A 27,578-nucleotide genomic window follows, 5' to 3' on the forward strand; every position below is an offset into this window, starting at 1 on the left:
ACTTTGTGTGCAAAACGTACTCCTCAGATTCTTATCAAATGTTTTCCCTTTCACCTTAAACCTATGCCCTATTGTCCTTGATTTGCCTACTCTAGGCAGGAGACTCTGTGCATCTACCCAATCTATTCCTCTCATGATTTTATACACGTCTATAAGATCAGCCCTCATCCTTATGCGCTCCAAGGAATTATAGTACCTGTCTACTCGACCTCTCCCAATAGCTCAGACCCTCTAGTCCTGGCAACATCCTCGTTGACCTTCTCTGTACCCTGACCAGCTTGTTGGAGCTGTGCCAGTTTGCTGCACTGTGGAAGATGCCCCAGTGGAATAGTGAATGCATTCTGCAGTGTTGGGAATGGTTTTTGGGTGGACAATGAAACCATATGCTACTTCTTGAAAAATAGCTTCTTCAAAAATTTTCTCATAGCCCATCTTTCCAGCCACATATTTGACCAGCTCTCTTCATTTCTTTCCATGTTCAGGTTCATTACAGAACTGCAAAGGGCCTGTCCCACGGCGATTTTGCCGGCATCATATCAGTGTCGCCAAAAGATTTTGAACATTTCAAAATCCAGCGGCGACAAAAAAAAACACCGCTCGTCATCACTGCCGCATCATACGTCGTTACGCCGAATCACGCCGCGTATTTTTCAGTGACCTGATACGTCAGTCAATGATACCGGCAGTCGCTGAAAAAAATCGCCAAGTGGGACAGGCCCTTAAAGCTTTGACATTGATGGTTACATTACCAGCATCATGCAGTACTACTGGTTGTGATGCCGAGTGTCTTGTACAGCATTCTTTAATGGTCGACCTCTCCTAGAATATTAATTAATAAGCTCAAGGGTAACATGGGGACATTGATGTGGTGTAACAGCTCTGTTTTTATATATAGGAAAAAAAAACATTGCACTCTCAAATAAATTCTTGCACAGGTGCTTTTAGATCTTGGCATGATCAGATGCTCGTGTGGTACAAATATATATTTCTATGTTGATTAGCAGAAATGGCAGACTGATTAGTGAGAAATGAAAAGTCAAATGAAAAATGACATCTTTTTAAAAATATCATTGCTTGAATGTATTGTACAATTATATTCAATACCATACAAAGAGATTCTCTACTCCTGTACAGACAGTATACAAATTCTACTGTGCCTCACATGCCTGTAGCTGGAGTGCTACTATTATTTACTGAGGTAAGACACATATCTTACAGGATCACAAATAACTCACCGTTTTTGCTATTTCATTCCCATTCATATTTTTTCAAAATATAATTCAATATATCAATCTCTAAAAACTGATAGAATATATTTTATTTTCTTTCCTTGGCAATTCTAATCATTGCTGATGGACTTCATTACTAATGTCGGAACATTTTCTTCTGACATGTTAGTCCTCTGGTAACTCATTCAATAGTCCAGACTTCATGTGTGAGTGTGAGGTTCATGTAGTTGATATTCTGTATATGGATGCAAAGGAAGAGAGATATCAAAGGAAGAGAGGTATCATAGTCCAGGTCAGTCTGCTCCACCTTGACATCCACTAACATTACATCTTCCAGCCAGAATGACTGGCAAATGTTTAGGAGCAACTTCTAAGCTCATTTGAATGCTCCATACCAGCTTGGTGTGGTTTGTTTACTGTCAACGTGATGGAAATCACCTGACTTGGCACTGGTCGAGGATAAAGTGTGAAACATCTTTAGTCAAGTTTCAAATCCATTTCTGGTCTGATACAATACAATGTGTATGTCTCTTGTACACTAGGCCCGTTCTTTTAAAGCACATGCTTTACAATATCTGGGCTGTGCTGTCAGGAAATCTCCTCCAGTCTATGCGTGTGATCCCTGATTTTGAGAAGCACTGGTGGAATTCTTTATTTCTCCTTGGATTAGCCCCGAAACTGGGTCAAATTCACATTTAAATGCTACCTTTACCTTGGTTACTCTCCCCCCTCAGCAAGGCTCAAGTCGACCGTGGTTTCAGAAGCACTGCCATTTTGGAATAACTCTTCCAAATATTTTTCACACATCTGGACAGGTCACAATCACAACTAAATGGAATTGATAACAGATTTATTGATAGATTACTTTGTGCTTCTCTGAACTCATCTATTTTTCTCCCCTCCAAGTGGCACATCCAAAAGCTATTCATCTTCTTTGTGCTCTTGCTATGCTCAAAACTGAAATATTAGTGGTGATTAAGAGGCTTTTGGATAGGCATATGGAAGTGCCGGAAACAGAGGGATATGGATCATGTACAGACAGATGAGATCAGTTTAACTTTGCATCATGTTCGGCACAAACCTTATGGGTGAAAGGGTCTGTTTCTGTGATGTACTGTTCTATGTTCTAACTCATCTCTTTCGGTGATATTCCTGCTTCTGAACACAAACAGGAACTATTCACTTTCAGGCCACTACTGTTTATCCCTATTTCCTCCTTACTTTTTTGGCCTGGACTGTTCATCAAACGAGGAATTATAGGTAAAAGCAGGTCCAAATACATTCCACTCATCCAGGATTACCCACTTAACCTCACATTTATTATCAGTTCACATTGTATGATACTGAAAACAAAACAAATTTATAGAAGCACCTATAACATTTATTTCACAGTATTGACATTTCCTAGAATCTTTGTAGGAGAGATAACAGCAAAAACAATCTCAATGTCTGAAATACCAAAGTAAGTCTAGAAATGTTTTCCAGCCTAGATAACCAAATAGAGGTGGATTTCTGGAGCATTTTTGTTAATCTTGTTGGCATTGATCAATTTCAAATTGGGGTACATTATTTAATACATGCAGTTTTTCCTTTAGCATTATCAAGGTGAAAATGTTTATTAATTTGCAAAAAGCTGTTCCACTTTATTCGGAGTATTGAGTCCACTCTTGCATAGTGGATAGTAGGAGGGTGATTAATGGAAATTGACAGTGTGATACGGGGAACATTTATAGAATCGCGGATTGTTCTCCTTCACAGCAGGGAAGTTGTTGGAGAGAACAAGATGTTAAAAATTATGAGGAATTTTGATGTAGCTCTTAGGGAAAGAGAGATAAACTGGTGAGTACTTCAAGATTTATGCTTCAGCCAAGAGAGAAAATGAAGAGAAACTTGTGATCTGGAATGCACTGCCTAAATTAAATGGCGGTGTGGTGATAATGGCTGTGGAGAAAGCTTCAATAGTAACCTTAATAAGGAAATGTGTTTGCAATCAATGGGAAATAAATAAGAAGTGAGCCTTACTGCTTAGATTAGCACTTTCAATGAGCAGGAACGGACTAGGAACATGATTTCTACGGCCTACGGACTTTGGACGCCGCCGAATCCGGTAGGAGGGGGCCGACTCTGTGTCCACGCCACTGAGGACGTCCCGCAGCCCTGACGTCGGACTTACAACATCCCGGCGAGCGGGCCTGAACATCGGGCTGCCCGTAGCAGCGACTGCGGAGGGTTTGGGGAGGCCCTGACCACGGGGAACAGTGGGGGAACAGTGAAGGAAGAAACTGACTTTGGTGACTTCCCACACAGTCGGAAACTCTGATTCTGCTGTGTGTGGGGATGTTTTATGTTACGTTCTATCGTGTGTTGTGTCCTTTATTTTTATTGTATGGCTGTATGGGAATTTCATTTCACTGTGCCATCTAGCACATGTGACGAATAAATGTATCTTGTATCTTGTATTTATGGAACTCCGTGAATCCAGTTATTGTGTGATGCTAACTTTAAGATGTAAAATACATATGGTTGTAGAAAGAAGCTAATATCAGGGTTGCTGAGACTCCCTGTTGTTTTGTGGTTCTGCAGATGGCAGAAGAGCTTGACTCCAATGCTCCCTTTGCATTACACTGGGCATAGAATCAGAGGCAAACTACAGAGCAAACTGCACCTAGCTTGCTGTGCCTCTGCCACTGGCTGAAAGATCCAACCCAGCTTCCTTACATATAATGGGACCAGTGTTGGCAAGGGTAGGCTCAACACATAGAATAGCGGTTGCAGAATGAATGTGAATTCAGTGTTACAGCTCTCATTATAACACCAACACAATGGAATAGAGTCAGAGTGAGGCCCAGTGCAAATTGGGGGAACAACACCTCATATTTTGCATGGGCAGCAGTAAGAATATTGACTTCTCTAACTTGAAGTAACCCTTGCTTTCCTTCTCTCTCCACCCCTCCCCCTTCCCAATTCTCCGACTAGTCTGACTGTCTTAATTTACATTTTATCTCTGTGTGGTTTGTTGTTACCTTCTCTGAGCTAACAATGATCTATGCTACATTTTCCTTGATCTCCATTCCCGTTGTCTCAATTTCACACCTTACACTTCCTTATCTGTATCTCCTTCTCTCCTGACTCAGTCTGAAGAAGGGACCCAACACATCACCCATTCCTTCTATCCAGAGATGCTGCCTGTCCCGCTGAGTTACTCCAGCTTTTTGTGTCTATCTTCGGTTTAAACCAACATCTGTAGTTCCTTCCTACAACATAACAATAGAATGGTTGACATGTCAGAATAGTTTAACTGTTTTGGTTTCTCTGTGAAAATCTGCAGTTCCTTTTCTGGTCTGTAATTTCCAGCCCACATCAATGTGTTTGATTCTTCACTGCCTTTTGAGGTGGCCCAACAAACCACACATAATTGGATTTTTACCCTTCAGGGTAAATGGCTGCCATAGGACCCTACCTTCCCTGAATGAATACAAAAAAAACCCCAATATTATTAACTCCCCCTTCATTGTTGGCTGAATGTCAGTTGTTACTTTTGGAAAAATGTTAAAATTCTTTATAATAGGCACCGAGTTATACAGCATGGAAACAGTCCCTGAACCCGGGTCTCTGCCGCTGCAAGGCAGCAACACTACCGCTGCACCACCATGACACCCTAATGCTATCCATTTTAGTGTGATCTGCAATCACTGTCTTTCATGCTGCTTATATTGGTGTCATCTACGTGAATAATTATTTCCATAATAACTTGACGTATTCTCTTTTTCTGTTGCTAATACTGTGTGCACATCTCTTCTTACTGCTTTTGTAAACTAGAGAAATAATTAATCGCTTGCTTTCTGAAATCCTTTCCAAATTCTGAGCAGTTCTAATCTCTCCCGTTGGAACATAGCATTCCAATCACAATACAATGAATCATGGTTGCCATTTGTTAAACTGTTAGCGCATCCATAGTTTGGTATTTATGAAGGTAATAAATATTAGCCTTGGCAGTGACACCTCCATGATGAAAATGAACTTCAAACAAATGTAGAGACAGTGCTCCGGAGAGAAAGTTGACTACATGACCCCCACAGGCGGCAACGTTACACAGCGACAGAGTTACTGCCGCATAGCACCAGAGACCTGGGTTTGATCCTGACTATGGGTACTTGTCTGTATGGAGTTTGTACGTTCGCCCCATGACCTGCGTAGGTTTTCTCTGAGATCTGCGGTTTCTTCCCACACTCTGAAGACGTACAGGTTTGTAGGTTAGTTGGCTTGGTATAAAATATAAAATTGTCCCTGGTGTGTGTAGGGTCGTGATAATGTGCAGGGATCACTGGTCGATGTGTACCCGGTGGGCCGAAGGGCCCGTTTTCGCACTGTATCTCCAAACTAAACTCTACTCCACTATGGTGACTCCAATCTGAAAATATCGCAACAAAATGAGTGTTTTATACAAATTAATCTTCTGTTCCTTGCCTTCAAAAGCAATGGTCTCAAGTTTAAATCCTGACGCTTGGAGTGCTCTGCCCTTATCTTGCCAGTGAGGGGACAATGTGTGGTAAAAGATGATAAGTCCATTTTGTTTCCTAGTATGAACTGAGTGTGGGAAATAATGTGTGACATTTTTATTTTTTATCATTGTCTAGGCCTGTATCAGAAGATGAAATCTCGTTGAACATTTCTAAAATAGCTTGTTTATGCAGCAACCGTTATAATGTTTGGCAGAATCTGTGTTTCTGTGGTAACCGGCATTGCGATTCTCATACCAGTGTTTCTGTAGCGTGCCCTGCTTTGCCCACACTCTCTGAAAGAAGTCTCTTGCATCAACCATGCTCGTAGATCAGAGCTGGTGAAGGGTCTCGTGTTTTCAATCCACCCCTTTTTTCTGCTCTCAATTCCTCTAACAGGGCACTCGAGCCAATCCCTTTTGTTTGGAAGGACCTCAGGGCAGTTTTGTGGCATTCTTTGCAGTTTTCTAAACCTACAGGTTGACTGTGGTTGTTGCAAGATCACTCACTAATCTGTAAATGTCAGTTGAGAATGTTAGGGCCATCAACAATGAATGGGCTCATAACGCTATCTCACTTTGTCAGTGCTGATGCAACCATTAACCTGATTACCTGGGTCATTATGAGACAGATATGTCCCTGCACTGTTAACGCTGCAAACTATTTTTAGGCTAATATCTAAAAGCCTACCATGGCCCTCCTTGGGATTCATGACAGCTTTGTGAACATTTATGTCTTTATCAAATTATGCATCTCATATAACAAATGCAACATGATCACCATGGAGGAGAACAGATAGAATGAAATGAGGTGAAATAAAGATGTTACGTGGATTGTAACTCTAGTGCTTGGATGTGGCAGGTCATACAATTTGTTTCTGTGCAGAACATGCTGGATAAACTTCCAGAGACCACTTCCAGAAAGAGGGTTGGGGTTTTGGGTGGATTTGAGTCATGAAATTTGTAACCAGGGGTCTCAGCTTTCAATTCACCATCTAGCACGAGCCGATTCTTTTATAAATGTACAAAAGAGGCACTGCTTGAACACCGACAGTGAGACAGAACTGTAATGCTGTATCTGACATTAAAAAGCAGAAAGATCGTGACCGTTAAAAACACGAGAATGTGCATGCTTCCTCCTTTGTCAATAATGAATGAGGCTGCAATCATTATTATTGGGCTGGATTGATTTTACTTTCTAACTTGGAAGCTTAAATTCTCCATTGCATCCATTATTGCTGCATTCTCCTCTGTTCATTAATCAAAAATAAACTCATTATCAGTCAGAGTGCTGCATTAACCGAATGTAGCTCTAAAATGATCCATCAACCTGTACCAAGTGGCCTGAGTTCATCAGATGACATTGGGTCGGTCGCCTACACTGTGTGGCCGCCTTCACTGTGCAGTTCCACAGAGCTACAGCAGTAGAAGTGGTCTCAGTGCAAATTGTCTTACCTTTATAGTTTGCCCTTGTGCAAATACCTGGGTAGCTGAGTTACTTGCCCTGACTAATACAACTGGCTGCAGCTCCCTTGAAATGCAGAAGATGTCCCACAATAGCCCTTGATTTCCCACGAGTTACATGGGAAAGAGAAAGCACTATTTTTGTGGCAGTTATTTTGACAGCGGTTGCTCACAGACACCAAAAACATGTTTTCTTCGGCTTGCGTGCCTTATTCTTCAGCTCCTGTTTCTGGCTAGTCTGGTCGTCAGCGCTCCCTCTGGTTAGATCCTGATGCTGTGTACCTTCATCCTCGATCTCCAGGGCACGGAGCACATGATGGAATCTGCCCTCCTGCTGTCTAAAGTCATATTTCTACACTGGGGGAAAAAATACAGATAGATCAAATAGAACTGCCACCAAATAAAAAATATATTAGTAGCATAGAGAGGATGACCAGCATATCACAGCTCCCTTTAAATTACATTGACTTCCCTTTTATTGGTAACATGAGATAGATACTGTATTGGAACCTGAGCTCAAATCCTTCTTCAGGCAATGTAATGAAAGCCTCTTTGGTACGTTAAGAGCTTGATCAGTTTTCAGGGGTAAATGTCAACAATTCTCCATTAATTGGTAATCTTCCCCAGGGTCATTTGAAGAAGGCATGTTGGAAAAGGAAAAGTCGGCATACTTTTGTTCCAAGAATATTCTTTTCAATTGAATTTTGTCTGATAATGAATATTTGAAAATTCTTTCCTTTTCATGTCTTTGTCAGGCCAAAATCACGTAATTGCATTATATTAATCATATTACTAATATTGTTCTATATTGTACTACATTCTTTGTGTAGGAAAGATTTTGGAAACCATTCCCTTCTTCCTCTCAGCTCAATTCTTTAGGACGTCCAAATTTCCACTCATGTCCTCATTGATGGTGCATGGACTGGGAACTTCCTTAGATGGTCCCTAGCCAACAGTTTATTATACACTACAACCTCCATTAAACCCTGAACTCTATTGGTGTTATTATTGTACAATTATTGTTGTTTGTTTGTGTATGTGTGTCTGCATATGTATGAGTATGTGTATATACGTATACACTCTGAACTTTTTTCTCATTCATTACAATGCACTATTTTTACATATTCTGTCGTGCTGCTGCATGTAGGAATGTCATTGTTCTATCTGGGACATATGATAATAAAACACTTGACTCTATTTCACATGAATACTAAAGTGATGAGTTTTCTATTGCAACTCCTGTAACATATTGTTGGAAGTGCAGGAATAATGCTGAACAATATCCATTGGCACTGAGAACACACCCAGGTTAAAAACACAAGGTAATTGGCTTCTCCAATTTTCAATATGGTTACCATCGCCACGCAAATGGGGAAGCTGTTCATTTATTGTCCAATGCAATAAATTCCTTTTAAAATTATTTTCACACTTTCCATTACATACAAAGAAAAGCCAAATGCTGATCAGTAACAAAATAAACTATTACACACTGAAACTTCAGCAGTTTAATAAATATGTTGCTTCACCTGTTGGGAATATTTTAATTGCTACAGGGATCAGTTGAGCATTAGTGCACTGAAAAACAGGTTGTGTTTGCACCCAAATAGCAGAAGCCGCAGCTTAAGCCAAACTAACTTTAAGGAATCACATTTGAGATGAGTTTACAGTTAATCTCTCATGAGTTGATCTAATAATACATAAATGTCTGCAGCAGGTTAAAGTCATATTATTGAAACACTAACTAATTTGATTCAGAAAATAATACTAAAGCGTGAGTGACAAATGCGTGAAGCCAAGTCCCAATTATGTTCCACCAGAAACCAGTTGAAGTCTACCTGAAATAAGCCATTAAATGTACTCCATGTAGGCTTGGATGAGGAAGAGCCATGGCTCATTTCATCTCATTTATCTAGATCACCATTTGAGAATCATTGCATGATATTGGTCAGTAAGAAGCCTGAAAGGCCAATGCCCATGTGCTGATGCTAGAGCCAGCTGATTTTCCCATTACGTGTTTTATTCCTCATAATCCTTAAAATTGGTCTTTCTCCAGTACTTGTTCGACATGTTATTGAATTTACCATCACCACCTACACAGACATCCTCTTTCAAATGATTACAATTGACTGTCCACAACGTTTTTCCTCATCTGCACAACACGTGGAATCCTTTCTGGAATGGAAATTACTCTGGCTCAAATCAATGACACTCGGTATGTAATTCCAGCTGATTGGCAAAGTGATGATTCTTGATGTGTAGGAAGGAAATGCAGATGCTGATTCAAACCGAAGATAGGCACAAAATGCTGGGGTCTGAAGAAGGGTTTTGACCTGGAACGTCTCCCATTCCTTCTCTCCAGAGATGCTGCCTGTCCCGCAGAGTTACTCCAGCATTTTGTGTCCCTGATGACTTTTGATATCTGTTTTACACTCAGCCTTTTAGTAACACATGGGCTCTTGAACAACTATGTCTGTGCATATGGGAACAATTTTCATGTGTTTGCATTCCTATTCAATTGTGTATCGAAAATTTAATTTTTTACTAATGTTGCCTTTTCTTAATCTTTTACTTTACGATATTAGAAATAATCTCTCCTGTTTGTGCTTGTTGAATTTGACTTCATTTGCTCTTCATATTATCCAGAGCATTTCAATCTGTTTGCATTTCAAGCTCTGTATTAACACACAAACAGCTTATAATATATCTTAATTACAAAGGAATTTAGTTTCTGTTTTTTAATTTTTATTCAGTGATTTCTATATTTATATTATGGGCCCAATGGCGATACTTTGGTAGAATCATTCACTTTTAATGATCGAGTTAAGAACTAGTTTGTATAATTTCCAACATAATATACAACCAATGCAATAATCAATGCATTTAAATAGTGCACAGGGGGAACTTAACTGCAGAATATCTTTCATTGTTATTATTGTTCATTGTGGTTTCACATTAGTTCACTAATAATGCATAATATGTTTCTGAGCTTGGTGAATCTTACAGCTCCAGCAGATTTCAGAAAATAATATTTGATATTTCCTCAAGAAGTAGCTATGCCATGGATCCAAAATATTCTGTATGCGTTTATTGCTCTGAATCAGTAGTCTCCATCAGATGGTTTTTTATTGAAATTTAAATTAAGTTCAAAATTCCCATTAAGCCTCGTCATTCATATATCACTGTATTGATTGTGGAGAGTCTAAACTTAAAATGATTTTACATATCTTTGCTCAAGGTTAGACTGGGTTAAGTATCTAGTTTCTGATGTTTGCATCCTAACCTGGTCTATTTGGAAGGCTAATGCTCAAGTATTCCCTCTGGGAAACATGTTCTCAATGTGCAAGTCCAGGTAATTATCAGACATTAGAGGCTGTATTTTTTAAGCTTCTGATCAGCGTTTGGCTGCCTTTTGCATGTAACAGAGTCTGTTAAAATATTCTAATAGGGATTTATTGCATTGGGCTTAAAATAAACTGAAGACTTCCGCGTTTTCTGAATTAACCATGGCAACCATATTTAAAACAACACATTATGGTACAGACCTTTTGAGGCACCCAGATGAAGGAAACTGCATATGAATGTAAAAAAGATAGACTCAAAATGCTGGAGTAACTCTGTGGAACAGGCCACATCTCTGGATAGAAATAATGGGTGGCGTTTTGAGTCTAGACCCTCCTTAAGACGTAGTCTTCAATGTAAAAATCAATACTGCATGATATTGGGCAATGAGTGAAGAATTGGGATTATTTGTATAGCTTTTACCAATAGCCTGCAGATGTATTGCAGTCCAAATTGCTTTAATCTATGCTATAAGATTCTTGAAAGAATTTAAAAGTACATTAAGTGTTTTAGAGGGGGAACCATTCAGGATTTTGGAATGATAGCTTGAGACAATTATTTTCCTACGTAATCAGCGAAGCAATATTGATTGAATATTACATAATATGTGGCCAATAAGCCAAAAATCATGAGCAAGTTGACCCAAAGATTGAATAATAGAGGAGATTTTTAGAAATATTTAAATTGGAGAAAATGGTAAAATAAATATTGGTCATTAAATTTCAATAAACTCCAAGGGGTTCGGAATGTATGAAAATGGAAATTAAGTAAAGTTTTATCTGTAGAGGGTCTCGACCCAAAACGTCACCTATTCCCTTTCTCCAGAGATGCGGCCTGACCCGTTGAGTTGCTCCAGCATTCTGTGTCTTTCTTCGGTGTAATCCAGCATCTACAATTCCTTCCTACAGAAGGTTTTACATAATATAGTTAAAAGAAGATAAGCTTCAATCAAAAAATCAGACTGTGCAAGAGCTGGCTGCTCTTGAAAAGGAGGCGCAGTGGTCTTTCTTACAGTTTGGCTTTATTCCCAACCAATTGTTCAAGCACTTTTGATCACACCATGCACCTTAATTTAGTTCAACAAAGAAACTGACAAGTTACTAAAGAGTTTACATCATTGAGCTGGCACAGTGGGCGACAACAAGGGCGGCACGGTGGTGCAGCGGTAGAGTTGCTGCCTTACAGTACTCGAGAACCAGGTTTGATCCTTACAACGGGTAGTATCTGTCCAGAGTTTGTACATTCTCCCTGTGTCTGCGTGATTTTCCTCCAGGAGCACCAATTTCTTCCCACACTCCAAAGACAGACAGATTTGAAGATTAATTGGCTCCAGTAAAAATTGTAAATTGTCCATAGTGTGTAAGATAGTGCTGGTGCATGGGGGTCTCTGGTCAGCGTGATTCAGTGGGTCGAAAGGCCTGTTTCCCTGCTGTATCTCCAAACAAAACAAAACAAATCTAATCTGCACTGAAACAGGCCCTTCAGCCCAACTTGTTCAGTTCTGCATTAAGTTCTGTGTATTGGTTATATTCATTATGGAGGAGTTACCTAAATGAAACTGGGTCAGAAAGATTCAATTATAACGTGCAGATTAGCTTTAAATTAAAGTTCATCTGATTAGGGTTCTTTGGGTGATTAAAGGATTTGAGAGGATAGAAAAAGCTATGTTGTCAGAGGCGAGATCAGGGAGGATTCAGGAGATTAGAGAGTTCTGGGTTAAGCCGTATCCATTGAACTGCTGTAGCCAGATCCAGTGAAAATGTCAACATTTACAGTATTTTGACAAGCAGGGGTATCATCAGTCTCAATGAGAGAAGACTGAATGGGATTATAGCACTATAGACAATAGACAATAGGTGCAGTAGGCCTTTCGGCCCTTTGAGCCAGCACTGCTATTCAATAAGATCATGGCTGATTATCCACAATCAGTACCCGTTCCTGCCTTCTCGCCATATCCCCTGACTCCACTATCTTTAAGAGGTCCAACTAACTCTCTCTTGAAAGCATCCAGAGACCTTCACTGCCTTCTGAGGCTGAGAATTCCACAGATTCACAATTCTCTGGATGAAAACGTTTTTCCTCATCTCCGTTATAAATGGTTTACACTCTTGTTAAACCGTGGCCCTTGCTTCTGGATTCCGCTAATATCGGGAACATGTTTCTTGCCTCTTACATGTCCAAACCCTTAATAATCTTATATGTTTCAATCAGATACCCTCTCATCCTTCTAAATTCTAGAGTGTGCGCCCAGCCGCTCCATTCTCTCAGCATATGACAGTCCCGCCATCCTGGGAATTAACCTTGTGAACCTACACTGCACTCCCTCAATAGCAAGAATGTCCTTCCTCAAATTTGGAGACCGAAACTGCACACAATACTCCAGGTGTGGTCTCACTAGGGCCCGGTACAACTGTAGAAGGACCTCTTTGCTCATATACTCAACTCCTCTTATTTTGATGACCAACATGTCATTAGCTTTCTTCACTGCCTGCTGTACTTGCATGCTTACTTTCAGTGACTGATGAACAATCACCAATTATCAATATTAATTGCCCAACTGATGTGATGGGCTGAATGGCCGGTACCCGGACGTGGCACCGACGGACAAGAAGCCGAAGCAAAGAAGTCAAAGCCACAGAACCGAATGAAAACAAAGCCGATACGCCAATAAACCGAAAGAGTCCGAAGACGAAACGCCTACTAACCGAAAGGATGGGACGCCTAAATGCAAACTAACTGAAAGGGCGGGATGCCTAAAAGCCAACGAACCGAAAAACTGCGTCGCCTTAAAGGAAATTTACCAAATGGCCGCTCTGTCGAAACGCCACCTACCTAAAAAGCGGTGTTGCCTACAGGCTAACAAACCGACTGCCACTCAACAGAAACATCCAATAACGGACATGACGTTGCCGGGGGGCGGGATTTGTCAGCGATTGGTCCAGAGCCCCGCGTCCATCACATCACCGTGAAGCGATGAACATTGTCCCAAACCTCCGCTCCACCCGACCCACAGCCTGCGGAGGGTGGCCGTGGGAGAGTGGGGGCTGTCCCGAGGGATGCGCACCTTCGACCGCTTTCATCTTGGTGTTTGGTTTCATATTGCCCAGTCACCTATGGCTTGTGTGGGAAATGGACCCCCACACTCCTGTCTCCCCCTTTTCTCTCCCCTCTTCTCTCTCTCCCCTCTCTCTCTCCATTCTCTCTCTCCCCTTCTCTCTCCCCTCCTCTCTCCCCACTTCTCTCTCCCCTCTTCTCTCCCTCCTTTTCTCTCTCTCCCTTCTCTCTCCACCTCTCTTCCTCCCTTCTCTCTCTCTGCCTCTCCCTCCCTTCTCTCTCTCCCCTTCTCTCTCTTCTCCTCTATCTTCCCCTCCTCTCACTTCCAGATGTGAGAGAGCTCTCCCCCACTCTCTCACCTCTTTCTCCATTCGTTCTCTCCCCCTTCTCTCTTTCTCTTCCCCTTCTCTCTCTCCTCCGTCTCCACTAGCGGGAGTGTCCCACACCCACCGACCACGATGCACCGCCATTGGACCCCAACTCCTACACCAGGGTGATCCCCCCTCCAACTTCAAACAAGTGCGCTCAAATTGAAATCTTACATATTTGCGAGGGAGGGATGGAATGGGTGTAATCACCGACTAAATCAAAGGCCGTTAGGACAGGGAAATAATCCTACCAGTTAATTAATCAAAAACTGGCAGCGGTCCGTGTGACAATACAACACCTACCAACAATGAAGGCACTGTGAAACCAGCCGCCGCAAGCCCTTCCCACGGGACTGGGTTTTAACAGCATTAAAAATCAAAACAGAGCTACATTAATTGAAAAACAAAAATGTTACTTCAGAATTACATGACTTCAGAATTAAGGGACAGAAGTTTAGGGGTAACATGAGGGGGAACTTCTTTACTCAGAGAGTGGTAGCGGTGTGGAATGAGCTTCCAGTGGAAGTGGTGGAGGCAGGTTCGTTGGTATCATTTAAAATTAAATTGGATAGGCATATGGATGAGAAGGGAATGGAGGGTTATGGTATGAGTGCAGGCAGGTGGGACTAAGGGAAAAAAGTTGTTCGGCACGGACTTGTAGGGCCGAGATGGGCTGTTTCCGTGCTGTAATTGTAATTGTTATATGGTTACGTATAATTCGTTCTTACATTCGGGAACATGGTTAATTAACTGCCATTATTTCCCTGACCTAACGGCATTTGCTTTAGCCGGTGATTACATCCATTCCATCCCTCCTTCGGGATTTCCTTAAGGGGGAAATATTTTAGGACCGAGATGAGAAAAACATTTTTCACACAGAGAGTGGTGAATCTCTGGAATTCTCTGCCACCGAAGGTAGTTGAGTTCATTGGTTATATTTAAGAGGGAGTTAGATGTGGCCATTGTGGCTAAAGGGATCAGGGGGTATGGAGAGATGGCAGGTACAGGATACCGAGTTGGATGATCAGCCATGATCATATTGAATGGCAGTGCAGACTCGAAGGTCCGATTGGCCTACTCCTGCACCTAATTTCTATGTTTCTATGTTTCACAAAGATGTGAAGATGTGAGATTTCAATTTGAGCGCACGTTTGAAGTTGGAGGGGGGAAATCACCCTGGTGTGGGGGTTGGGGTCCGATGGCGGTGCATCGCGGTCGGTGATTGTGGGACGCTCCCGCCGGTGGAGATGGAGGAGAGAGAGAAGGGGGAGAGAAAGAGAGGAGAGAGAGGGGGGAGGGAGAGAGGAGGAGAGAGAGAAGGAGGAGAGAGAGAAGGGAGGGGGAGAGAGAGAAGAGAGGAGAGAGAGGAGGGGGAGAATGAGAAGGGGAGAGAGAGGGGGCGGGGAAGTGAGAGAAGGGAGGGAGAAGGGGAGACGGGAGCATGGGGGTCCTTTTCCCACACAAGCCATAGGTGACAGGGCCATCTGAACCCAAGCATCAAGTTGAAAGGGGCCGAAGGTGCGCATCCCTCGGGACTGCCCCCCACTCTCCCACGGCCGCCCTCCGCGGGCTGCGGGTTGGGTGGAGCGGAGATGTGGGACAATGTTCATCCCTTCACAATGATGTGATAGGCCATTATTGGACTTTTCTGTTGAGCGGCAGTCGGTCCTTTGGCCTGTAGGCAACACCGCCTTTCGGGTAGGTGGCGTTTCGACAGAGCGACCATTCGGTAAGTTTGCTTTTAGGCGATGCAGCTTTTAGGTTTGTTGGCCTTTAGGCGTCCCGCCCTTTCGGTTTGTTTGCATTTAGGCGTCCTATCCTTTCGGTTAGTAAGCATTTCGTCTTTGGACTCTTTCGGTTTATTGGAGTTTCGGTCTCGTTTCCATTCAGTTCTTTGGCTTCGATTTCTTTGCTTCTGCTTCTCATCCGTCGGCGCCACGTCCGCACACGTAACGGCCTGCTCATGATTCTGTAGGCCTGCTTAATAGTCATTGTACTGCACAATGATGATTCAAATTCTCTCTAGGTTTAGAATACAAGAAACAGCAGAAGGAATAGACCACATTTCTCCCCGAGCCTACTCCACTTATCATATCAACCTTAATTCTGCTTTCAAACAAATATTCAAACAGTTCTCACTCTTTCTTTATCATAAAGATCAAAAATATGGTGACAATTAATTTTGGTCAGAGTGTCTTCAATTAGTTACTAACGTGTGGTAATAAAACAATTCCAAAGTTTAAAATCACTGCAACTTTCCAGTTTTCAACCTGATGAACTCCAGTTTGAATATAATGAACTTTCTGAATGAATCAAGCATTAAATCAGCACTAAGACAACTTTAATAACCTGGCTATTCTTACGAAGCTCAATCCTAGTATCACAAGAATTTGTGTCTTAGATTTAATCTTTCCACCAATCTCTGAATGAATTGTAATACGATTTTGAATGATCACCAAAAGGGAGTTATCCTGACAATGCATTCTTCAGGATAAACTTATCGATCGTCAACTTTTGACACAAGGAATTTGAGATTCCTTGGGCCAGTAAGTTCAGAGATGAACATGTTGACATATTTCATGGCTTGGATCAAGTTTATGAGCCATTGCTGAGAGAGGTTGGAGAGGATCAAACTATTGCCATTCATGGTCCTCCTTCACATCAATTAATATATAACTTCCGGCTCCATAGCAAATTTCACAACATTTGGGTGATGTTCAACTCAATGGATCAAGATTTGTATTCGGAAATGAGCACATTGGACAGCTCAAGTGCTTGCTTTATCTGGAAACCTCAAAATATCCACTCTTTTAGAGGCGGACAAAAGAAGAGACTCAAAGACGCCTTAAAAGCCAGCATGAAGAAATGTGCAATTGTCATGGACAATTGGGAAACCAATGTCAAGGACAGGAAACTCTGGCGAACCATCGTCCAAAAAGGAACAGTGACCTTTGAAGCCAAGAGATGCACAGAATTCGAAGAAAAGAGAAGAAAATGGAAAGAGAGGCAGCAACAACCAAAGACCGATCTGCCATCTGGAATTACCTGTCCTGAATGTCGAAGAACTTTCAAAGCCAGAATTGGACTCATAAGCCACCTGAGAGTCCATAAAAACAACAGAATGTAGACCATCATCCTCGACCTCGAGGGATAGCCATGAGTAATTTATCCTGGTATTTTAATTATTTTGTTACTTTAAACTTCAAATACCTTATGTTGATTTGTATTTCCCATCTTTTTATAATCAGCCTTTTTTTTCAATTAGATGTATTTTGTAAGATTTGTTTGCATTAAGTTTAATGGACTTGGACAAGACAGTGAAAGCCTAATAATCCAGCACCCTTGGAGCTTTGCAGATTTTCTGAACTATTGGATGGTATTTTTATTAATAATCAAATACATTTTTTATTCCCATTTTTACATGTCACAAGTAGTACAATAGATTTTACAGTCTGAGCAGGAAATATACAAAGCTTCAGATTCCTGCTATTCCATGTTCCTGATTCCAACCCTGGCTCCAGTTACCCACAGACTGACCTCCAATCCTGACTGCACTCAGGATCATTGGCTCAGGCTGGATGGATACCCCACCTGCATTATCAATCCCTGGTTCACATACCGACTAACGAATGGGAATAATGCCAAACCATCTTGATTTCTGAAAATTAAGATGGCAACTTATCAGAATTTTACACACAAACGAACCTCCCTTCTATTGACTCAATTTATACCTCTCGCTGCCTTGGCAAGGCCAGCAGCATAATCAAGGACGAGTCACACCCTGGCCACTTCATCTTCTCCCCTCTCCCATCAGGCAAAGTATAGAAATATGAAAACGTACACCTCCAGATTTGGGGAGAGTTTCTTCACAGCTGTTATCAGGCAACTGCATCATCCTACCACAACCAGAGAGCAGTGCTGAACTACTAACTATCTCTTTGGTGACCCTCGGATTATTCTTGATCAGGATTTACCAAGAACCAAACGTTATTCATTTTATTATGTACTGTTATACACTGTAAATGACTTGATTGTAATCATGTATTGTCTTTCTGCTGACTGAACAAAAGCTTATCATTGTACCTCGGTACACGTGACAATAAACTAAACTGAATTGAATTGAATTTGTTCAGCCTTCAATGCTAGTTCCAAATATTATTCACATGTTGCCTCTCCAACACAGTTTGAGGTCTTTTGTAGTTCTGACATTAGATTGAATTTTAGTTTTCACCACATTGTTGGTCCTGGCAAAGTAAAGGCTCTTGCTCATCATTGATTGCAACTATATTTCCATGGATAGAAACTTGGGGAGGTTTTATGAAAATATATTGAGATTTTCTCTATATATCTAAGTGAGATGAGCCAAATTGTTCAGCACCTGATTAATTAATTTATTAATTTGATTAGAAGATCAAACGTAACGCTATTCCAAGTTCTCAACCCCTTTATATTATTCTCCACTTTGACTAAATTAGCAACTTAACTTTCAACTCCAAGAATCCTCACTTTCATTTAAAATAGCATTGTCAAATGTTATATATAGAGTCTCCATTAACAGCCATCTATATCACATCTTGCATTTTTACTCACAAAACAACTGAGTTGATAAGTTAAGATGCCAAAAGTGGTAATTTAATAGCTTCCTTTCCAAATGCATCTGCTGCTGGTAACTGTGAGGGCAGGTTTTTTTTATTTCTACAAAGTTTTCCCCCATTTATTGACATTTCATTTGGAAATTCAAAGCCTTTTGAGTTTGGCTTCTCGGTTTTGCGGTGCAAATGATTTATACCGACATTCATTCAGAGGCTCGGTTCATGTTTTCTCTTCCCAATAAATATGTCTGTTAACTCAAAAGGTTGCAGATACTGGAGGAATTCAGTGGGACAAACAGAATCTGTGGGTGGAGAAAGAATTGTCGCTGTTTCAAGTTTAGACTCTGTAACCCTAATATCTCCGTATTTCAGTCAATCTGTATTCATGAACTGCGTTCACAGTTTTTCCTGTTGAAATGCAAAAAAAACAACTCGAACAGCTTGTCCAAAACACAAAGTGCTGGAGTAACTCAGCCAGTCAGGCAGCATCTATGGAGTGAAGGAATAGGTGACGCTTTGGGTCGAGACCCTTCTTCAGACTGATGTTCTCCTTCTTAAACTGGTGAATGGTTCACCCAAGGGCAAATGAAATTATTTAAAGAAATTACTTAACTATTTTTTTGCTTATGTGACAAAATAAACTATATATAAAATTATACACAATGGAGAATAAGATGAAAATTACCAAAAAAACATAAGAACATTGAGTCAAGGGTGAATGAAATTTTGGGATAAAGACTCAAGGGTGGATGACACTGAAACAGTTTAAGAAGCCACTCAAACTGTTGCCTATCCATGTCCTCCAGAAATTCTTCCTGGTTCACTGAGTCACTGAAGAAAGTTGAGTTTTGCTCAAGATTCCAGCATCTGCTGTTCCTTGTTTCTTGAGCAGCGTATCCAATGATTTGCTGCATTTGCATGCTACAAACTAGCTGTTTAATTTTGGAAATTAGTAACCTGATTCAATTAAATAGTGATCGGCCTTATCTCTACCAGCAGTGGATGGGCCTGATTATGCTGCTGTGGAGGATTTTTCATTGTATTTAGAAGAAATGTTATTAGGCCACTGAAGTGCTGTCCTCGGTTTCATTTACATGACAAAAGCATCCATGCCAGGAGCATCAGAACTAATGTTCATTGAGGCTGGAGATTAAATTATGAATGGGTTTCAATTTTCCTTATGCCTCCATTCTTTGTCCTTTCCCTTTATCCTTTTAAATCATAATTATGTTCACTGAATGATTACAAAATCAAGCGTGCCTCTGGATTACAAATTAGACTTGTCAATTACCCCACTCCAACAGGCAGATTTCATGAACTGGAGATTGTTCAGGAAGTCGTTAAGAGCTGTATCTGCTGAAGGCTTATCTAACCTGAAAATTACTAGCTTTGTTTCCATTTTAAAATTGCGTGGAATTGTATTCATCCCAAAAAAAAGATAATTAACCCAATTCAAATGACTTGTTTACCTTGCTTGAGGGCAGATTTGTCTTGGTATTACAACCACGATTGTAGTAATTTGGTTCTAAGACTAATCTCTGCACACTTAAGTAAAACATAGCCCCACTATTTCAAGTCAATATTAGAAAGAAGGCAGGGGATTCTTCACTGTTAGCCAGATATCTGTAACAGTTGTAAAATATCTATTACAGTTGTAAAAAGTGTGCTAACTGGCACTATAAAATATCACGGAGATCGGACAAAGTCAAGCAAAACAAAGTGCTGGCGGAACCCAGCAGGTCAGGCAGGTAGCATCTGTGGAGGGAATCGATAGGCAATGTTTTGGGCCAGAACCCTTCTTCGGACTGATTATAGTAGGGAAGAGAATGCTGGTAAAGAGAGCCAGGGGAAAGACAAAGCATGGAAAATGATAGATTGTCTATCTGAGAGAAATTCAATAGAAACCCCCCTCCCTACCTTTATCCAGCTATCATTTGGCAGATGTGTAGGAAGGAACTGCAGATGCTGGTTTAAACCAAAGATAGACACACAATGCTGGAGTAACTCAATGGGACAGGCATCATCTCTGGATAGAAGGAATGGGTGATGTTTCTGACTAAAGAAGGGTCTCAACCTGAAACATCACCCATTCCTTCTCTCCAGAGATGCTGCCTGTCCTGTTGAGTTACTCCAGCATTTTTTGTCTATTTCGATTTAAACCAGCATCTGCAGTTCCTTCCTACACATATGCCAAATGATAGCTGGATAAAGGAAGGTTTCTGTTGAATTCCTCTCACAGTTTGTGTTTTGCTCAAGGTTCCAGCATCTGCAGTTACCTCTGTCTCCATTCTCCATTTTCCTCCTCATCTGGTCCAAGCCAAAGTGGATTAATGAATGAGAAATCATATTGACTGAAGTGTTTTGGGAGCAAAATAAATTAAATAAAAGAGAGTGCTGTGTTTGGACAATAAAATGGCCATTTAGTGGTGAGATGCAAAATTAAAGCACACAGGATTGAGGGTAATGTTCTGCCTTGAATTGAAAATGGGTTGACAGACATGAAAAAGTGTAGGAATGAGCAGATCATTTTCAGATGTGTTCACTGGTATACCACGAAGATCAACTTGTGTGGCTCCAGCTCTTCATAGTATATATGGTCAACTTTGATGTGCAAACTAAATAGTCATAGACTGATACAGAGTGGAAACAGGCCCATCAGCCCATCTAGCCCACTCCAGCCAACAATGTCCCAGCTACACTAGTCCCACTTGCCTGCACTTGGTCCATATCCCTCCAAATCTGTCCTATCCATGTACCTGTCTAATTGTCTCTTAAACGATGGGATAGTCCCAGCCTCAACTACCTCCTCTGGCAGCTTGTTCCATAAACCCACCACCCTTTGTGTGAAAAAGTTACCACTTGGACTCATATTAAATCTTTTCCCCTTCACCTTGAACCTATATCCTCTGCTCCTCAATTCCCCTACTCTGGGCAAGAGACTCTGTGCATCTACCTGATCTATTCCTCTCATGATTTTGTACACCTCTATAAGATCCCCCTCATCCTCCTGCGCTCCATGGAATAGAGACCCAGCCTACTCAACTTCTCCCTATTGCTAGTCTAGACAAAATCCTCATAAATCTTTTCTGAATCCTTTCACGCTTGGCAATATCTTTCTTATAACATGGTGCCCAGAACTGAACACAATATTTTAAATGTGGTCTCACCAACATCTTATACAACTGCAACATGACCTCCCAACTTCTATACTCAATAGTCTGACTGATGAAGGTCAAAATGCCAAATGCCTTTTTGACCACCTTATCTACCTGCGACTCCACCTTCAAGGAACCATGCACCTGTACTCCTGGATCCCTCAGCTCTACAACACTCCCCAGAGGCCTACCATTTACTGTGTTAACATGTAATTAGGTCCTTCCCTTGTGCGATGTCCCAAAGTGCAACACCTCACAGTTCTCTGTATTAAATTCCATCGCCCATTCCTCCACCCACCTGGCCAATCGATCCAGATCCTGCTGCAATCTTTCGCAACCTTCTTCACTATCTGCAAAACCACTCACTTTTGTATCATCAGGAAACTTGATAATCTTGCCCTGTATATTCTTAACCAAATCATTGATGTAGATGACAAACAGTAACGGGCCCAGCACCGTACCATGAGGCAAACCACTAGTCACAGGTAACATTTCTACTGTAAACATAAACAATGTAAAAAAAAAACTAGTTAATATTATGAGGTTGAAAAGAAGATGCAAAGATGTTTCAAGGTAATTTAGGCAGATTCAGTGTGTGGATAAATACATGACAGATAAAGCATAGCATAGATAAATATGACATTCATCACCTTTGCTAGGTAAACAGGAAATGAAGAGTATACATATATATGTCGATAGACTGGAAATGTTGAAGTGCAAAATAATCTGGTGGACTTTGGATACCTGAAAGCAAACATGCTGTGTAACAAGCAGTTAAGATGGCAGAAGGTATGTTGGTTTTAGTGAAAGAGCGTTTTGAGTATGGAAGCATGGAACCCTTAATATAATCATGTAGGAACTCAATGATATCTCGTCCTGAATAATGTGGCAGTTTTCCTCTCCTTTCTTGGATGTACTTATCACAGCAAAGGTTCACCACCTGATTCATGGGATGTTGAGACTACCCTATGGGGTGAGTTTGTGTTGACCCACTAAATACTGAAGGTGCACTATAGATTTGATGCTGGAAGAATGGTTCCCTTGGTCGACTAGCCTAGAACTGGGGGTTACATTCTCAGGACTTTGGATGAGAACTTTAGGACTGGAATGAGGAGAAATGGTTCCTTTGGAGAGGAGATAACTTGTAGTTCTCTGTCACATAGAACTTCATAAGTTCAAAAGTCACAGGAGAAGAATTAGGGCATTTGGCCCATTTATTCTACTCTGCCAGTCAATCATGGCTGATCTATCTTTCCCTCTCAACCACATTCTCCTGCCTTCACCCCACAAACCTTGACATTTAACTAATCAAGAATCTGTCAATCTCCGCCTAAAAATACCCATTGACAGCCTCCACAGCAATCTGTGGCAATGAATTCCTTGTCATCTCCTTTCTAAAGGTACATACTTTTATTCTGAGGCCATGCCCTCTGGTTCTAGACGCTCCCACTAGTGGAAACACACTCTCCAGATCCACTCCGTCAAAGCCTTTCATGATTCGGCAAGTTTCAATGAGGTCCCCCCTCATATTTCTAAACTCCAGCAAGTACAGTCCCGGTGTTGTCAAATGCTCATCATACGTTAACCCAAACATCCCCAGGATCATTCTCATGAACCTCCTCTGGAATCTCTCCAACACCAGAACATCCTCCTGCAAAAGTTTTTATAGATATGTGAAGAGAAAGAGATTAGTGAAAACAAATGTAGGTCACTTGCAGTCAGAAACAGGTGAGTTGATCATGGGGAACAAGGATATGGCGGACCAATTGAATAACTACTTTGGTTCCGTCTTCACTAAGCAAGACATAAATAATCTGCCGGAAATAGCAGGGGACCGCGGGTCAAAGGAGATGGAGGAACTGAGTGAAATCCAGGTTAGTCAGGAAGTGGTGTTGGGTAAATTGAATGGATTAAAGGCCGATAAATTCCCAATGCCAGATAGGCTGTATCCCAGAGTACTTAAGGAAGTAGCACCAGAAATAGTGGATGCATTAGTGATAATTTTTCAAAACTCTTTAGATTCTGGAGTAGTTCCTGAGTATTGGAGGGTAGCTAACGTAACCCCACTTTTTAAGAAGGGAGGGAGAGAGAAAACGGGGAATTACAGACCAGTTCGTCTAACATCGGTAGTGGGGAAACTGGTAGAGTCAGTTATTAAAGATGGGATAGCAACACATTTGGAAAGTGGTGAAATCATTGTACAAAGTCGGCATGGATTTACGAAAGGTAAATCATGTCTGACGAATCGTATAGATTTTTTTGAGGATGTAACTAGTAGAGTGGATAGGGGAGAAGGTCGACAAGGTCCCACATAAGAGATTAGTATACAAACTTAAAGCACACGGTATTGGGGGTTCAGTATTGATGTGGATAGAGAACTGGCTGGCAAACAGGAAGCAAAGAGTAGGAGTAAACGGGTCCTTTTCACAATGGCAGGCAGTGACTAGTAGGGTACCGCAAGGCTCAGTGCTGGGGCCCCAGCTATTTACAATATATATTAATGATCTGGATTTGAAGGCAACATCTCCAAGTTTGCGGATGACACGAAGCTGGGGGGCAGTGTTAGCTGTGAGGAGGATGCTAGGAGGCTGCAAGGTGACTTGGATAGGCTGGGTGAGTGGGCAAATGTTTGGCAGATGCAGTTTAATGTGGATAAATGTGAGGTTATCCACTTTGGTGTCAAAAACAGGAAAGCAGACTATTATCTAAATGGTGGCCGATTAGGAAAAGGGGATATGCAATGAGACCTGGGTGTCATGGTACACCAGTCATTAAAAGTAGGCATGCAGGTGCAGCAAGCAGTGAAGAAAGCGAATGGTATGTTGGCTTTCATAGCAAAAGGATTTCAGTATAGGAGCAGGGAGGTTCTACTGCAGTTGTACATGGTCTTGGTGAGACAACACATGGAGTATTGCGTACAGTTTTGGTCTCGAAATCTGAGGAAGGACATTATTGCCATAGAGGGAGTGCAGAGAAGGTTCACCAGACTGATTCCTGGGATGTCAGGACTTTCATATGAAGAAAGACTGGATAGACTCGGCCTATACTCGCTGGAATTTAGGAGATTGAGGGGGGATCTTATAGAAACTTATAAAATTCTTAAGGGGTTGGACAGGCTAGATGCAGGAAGATTGTTCCCGATGTTGGGAAAGTCCAGGACAAGGGGTCACAGCTTAAGGATAAGGGGGAAATCCTTTAAGACCGAGATGAGAAAAACATTTTTCACACAGAGAGTGGTGAATCTCTGGAACTCTCTGCCACAGAGGATAGTTGAGGCCAGTTCATTGGCTATATTTAAAAGGAAGTTAGATGTGGCCCTTGTGGCTAAAGGGAGCAGGGGGTATGGAGAGAAGGCAGGTACGGGATACTGAGTTGGATGATCAGCCATGATCAGATTGAATGGCGGTGCAGGCTCGAAGGGCCGAATGGCCTACTCCTGCACCTATTTTCTATGTATCGATGTATCTAAGGGGCTGAAAATTGCTCACAGTATCTAAATATGGTCTGATCAGTGGCTTATAAACCCTCAGCATTACATCTCTGGTTTTATACTCTAGTCCTCTCCAAATAAATGCCAACCTTGCATTTCCTTTCCTTACAACCGATTCAACTTGGGAATTAAGCTTTTGGGAATCCTGCAGCAGCACTCCCAAGTTCCCCTGCATCTGTGATTGCTGAATTATTTCCCCATTTAGAAAATAGTCAATAGTCAAATAGTCATTCCTACTTCCAAAATCCATGATTCAACACTGCTACGCTGTATTCCATCTGCCACTTCTCTGCCCACTCTCCCATCCAGTCCAAGTCCTTCTGCAGAGTCCCTGCTTTCTCTCCACTACCTGCCCCTCCACCTATCTTCATATCATCTGCAGAATTGACCACAAAGCCTTCAATTCCGTCATTCAAATCATTAATATACAACATGAAGAGTAACGACCTTTGTTCCCACTCATTGTCCGCTGCCATCCAGCCGACCTGCTATCCATGCTAGTACCTTCTTATGGTGTGGAGGCCAAGTGATTGAATATTAGCACTGATATAGGACTGATTGGCTTGGTTAATATGATAAAGTGGTTAATTTGGGATAATGGTAGGGGTGCCCCTTTCTCTCATGTGGTAGACCACATTTAAGGGACTGTCCCACTTGGGTGACCTAATTGGCGAGTTTAGAAGAATTTGAAAAAATGACATGTTGAAGACCTTCTTCAACTCTGTAGAAGACCTCCTTCAACTATGTTGAAGACTAGCTTCGACTAGCTACAAGCTAGTTTTATGAAATTTGACTTCACAATTTAACCTGAATTGTCTGAAAATGCTTGGATGAATTGCTGCTTAAAAAATACTTCAAGCCCAGCAATGTGTGTTGCTCAGAGAGTAGATTCTGTACAGCTTAAACTAACTTCCTTTAGCAATCCTGCCCACTTGAGATGAAGGTTAACATTCTATTAGCCTCTTTGATCAATATCTGTGCGTGCATTCTAGCTTTCCCTACAGTTTTCACTCAGCACTCTCACAAGTAGTTTCCAGCTGAGGTTAATGGATAGTATTATACAAGGATGTGATTTCAGTGGAGAGGGTATAAAAGTGATTCACTAGGATGTTCTCTGGAATGGATCATTTCAATTTGCGAGATTGGATGGTCTGGGTTTACTTTCCTTGGAGCTGAATACAAAATAACAAGGGAGGGACGATAAATCAGGTAGACAGTAAGACTCTTTGACCCATGGTGTGGTTGTCCAACACAAGAGGGCATAGACATTAAGGCAGAAGTAAGAGGTTTAGAACTGATCAGAGGAAGGAGGGTTTATTACACAGAGAGTGGTTGGAATCAGGAACATGCTGCCGATGGAGACAGGTTCTCTCATTACAATTAAGAAGCAGCAAGACATGCATTTGAAACACTGAGGTATAACAGCTATGGAGCAAGGATTGGATAGAGTGGATGTGGAGAGGATGTTTCCACAAGTCGGAGAGTCTAGCACGAGAGGTCTTAGCCTCAGAATTCCAGGACGTTCCTTTAGGAATGAGATGAGGAGGAATTTCTTTAATCAGAGGGTGGTGAATCTGTGGAATTCTTTGCCACAGAAGGCTGTGGAGGCCAATTCAATAGATATTTTTAAGGCAGAGATAGTTGGAATCTTGATTAGTATGGGTGTCAGGGGTTATGGGATGAAGGCAGGAGAATGGGTTTAGGAGGGAGAGATAGATCAGCCATGATTGAATGGTGGAGTAGACTTGATGGGCCAAATGACCTAATTCTACTCCTATCATTTATGACCTTGTGCAGGTAAATGGGACTACAATTGTCAGCATTGGCAAGGTGGTCCAAAGGACCTATTTCTGTGCTGTTTAATTTCACGACTATTAAAGAGCAAAGGCCCATATTAATTATGGTAAATGGTGAATATGGTCATATTTAGTGAAAGGACCTGACTGACATCATCACAGAGTAATCAGGTCACTTGTTTAAAAAAAAAGGTATTTTGGGAGAAGGTTAAATGAGAAGAGTGGGAGCATTGCAACCATCTTTCTTTCACTCAGTATTAATTTCTTTATGGCCATAAAACTATCCATCACATGCAAAAATAGGTCATGGCCAAAAAATATATGTTTAGTTCCCTAGAGAAATAAAAACATTTGTACAAAAGTATTTGTACAATAATTCTGTTGTAGGGCAAAATCTAACAGAAGTTTAATGACAAAGGAATTTTGAAGGCCATTCCCAATCTTCCACATTACACAACTAATCCTAATTCAGAGTACTATACTTCATTATTATTAAAATATTTTCAATTATCAAAGAAAATAACCATCAAATATTAATGCTGCACTGCTAAGTACAAAAATAATCGAATCGAGGCACGTTTAGAGAAAAAATA

The 27,578-nt window shown here is 41.3% G+C and overlaps 2 protein-coding genes across 2 annotated transcripts in view; one reads left to right on the forward strand and one right to left on the reverse strand.

The window, feature by feature from the left end:
* LOC129701436 (dedicator of cytokinesis protein 2-like) overlaps positions 1 to 27,578 on the forward strand; it is a 671,641-nt gene that overhangs the window by 290,465 nt on the left and 353,598 nt on the right. The gene's annotated exons all lie outside the window — the stretch shown is intronic.
* LOC129701437 (protein INSYN2B-like) overlaps positions 5,138 to 27,578 on the reverse strand; it is a 91,710-nt gene continuing 69,269 nt past the window's right edge. Inside the window, exon 4 of the mRNA XM_055642617.1 lies at positions 5,138 to 7,543. Within this exon, the coding sequence (XP_055498592.1) occupies positions 7,361 to 7,543 (183 nt within the window). The 3' untranslated portion in view covers positions 5,138 to 7,360. The remainder of the gene's footprint in view (positions 7,544 to 27,578) is intronic.

Source organism: Leucoraja erinacea, chromosome 11 (assembly GCF_028641065.1).
Source record: "Leucoraja erinacea ecotype New England chromosome 11, Leri_hhj_1, whole genome shotgun sequence".
Taxonomy (NCBI): domain Eukaryota; kingdom Metazoa; phylum Chordata; class Chondrichthyes; order Rajiformes; family Rajidae; genus Leucoraja; species Leucoraja erinaceus.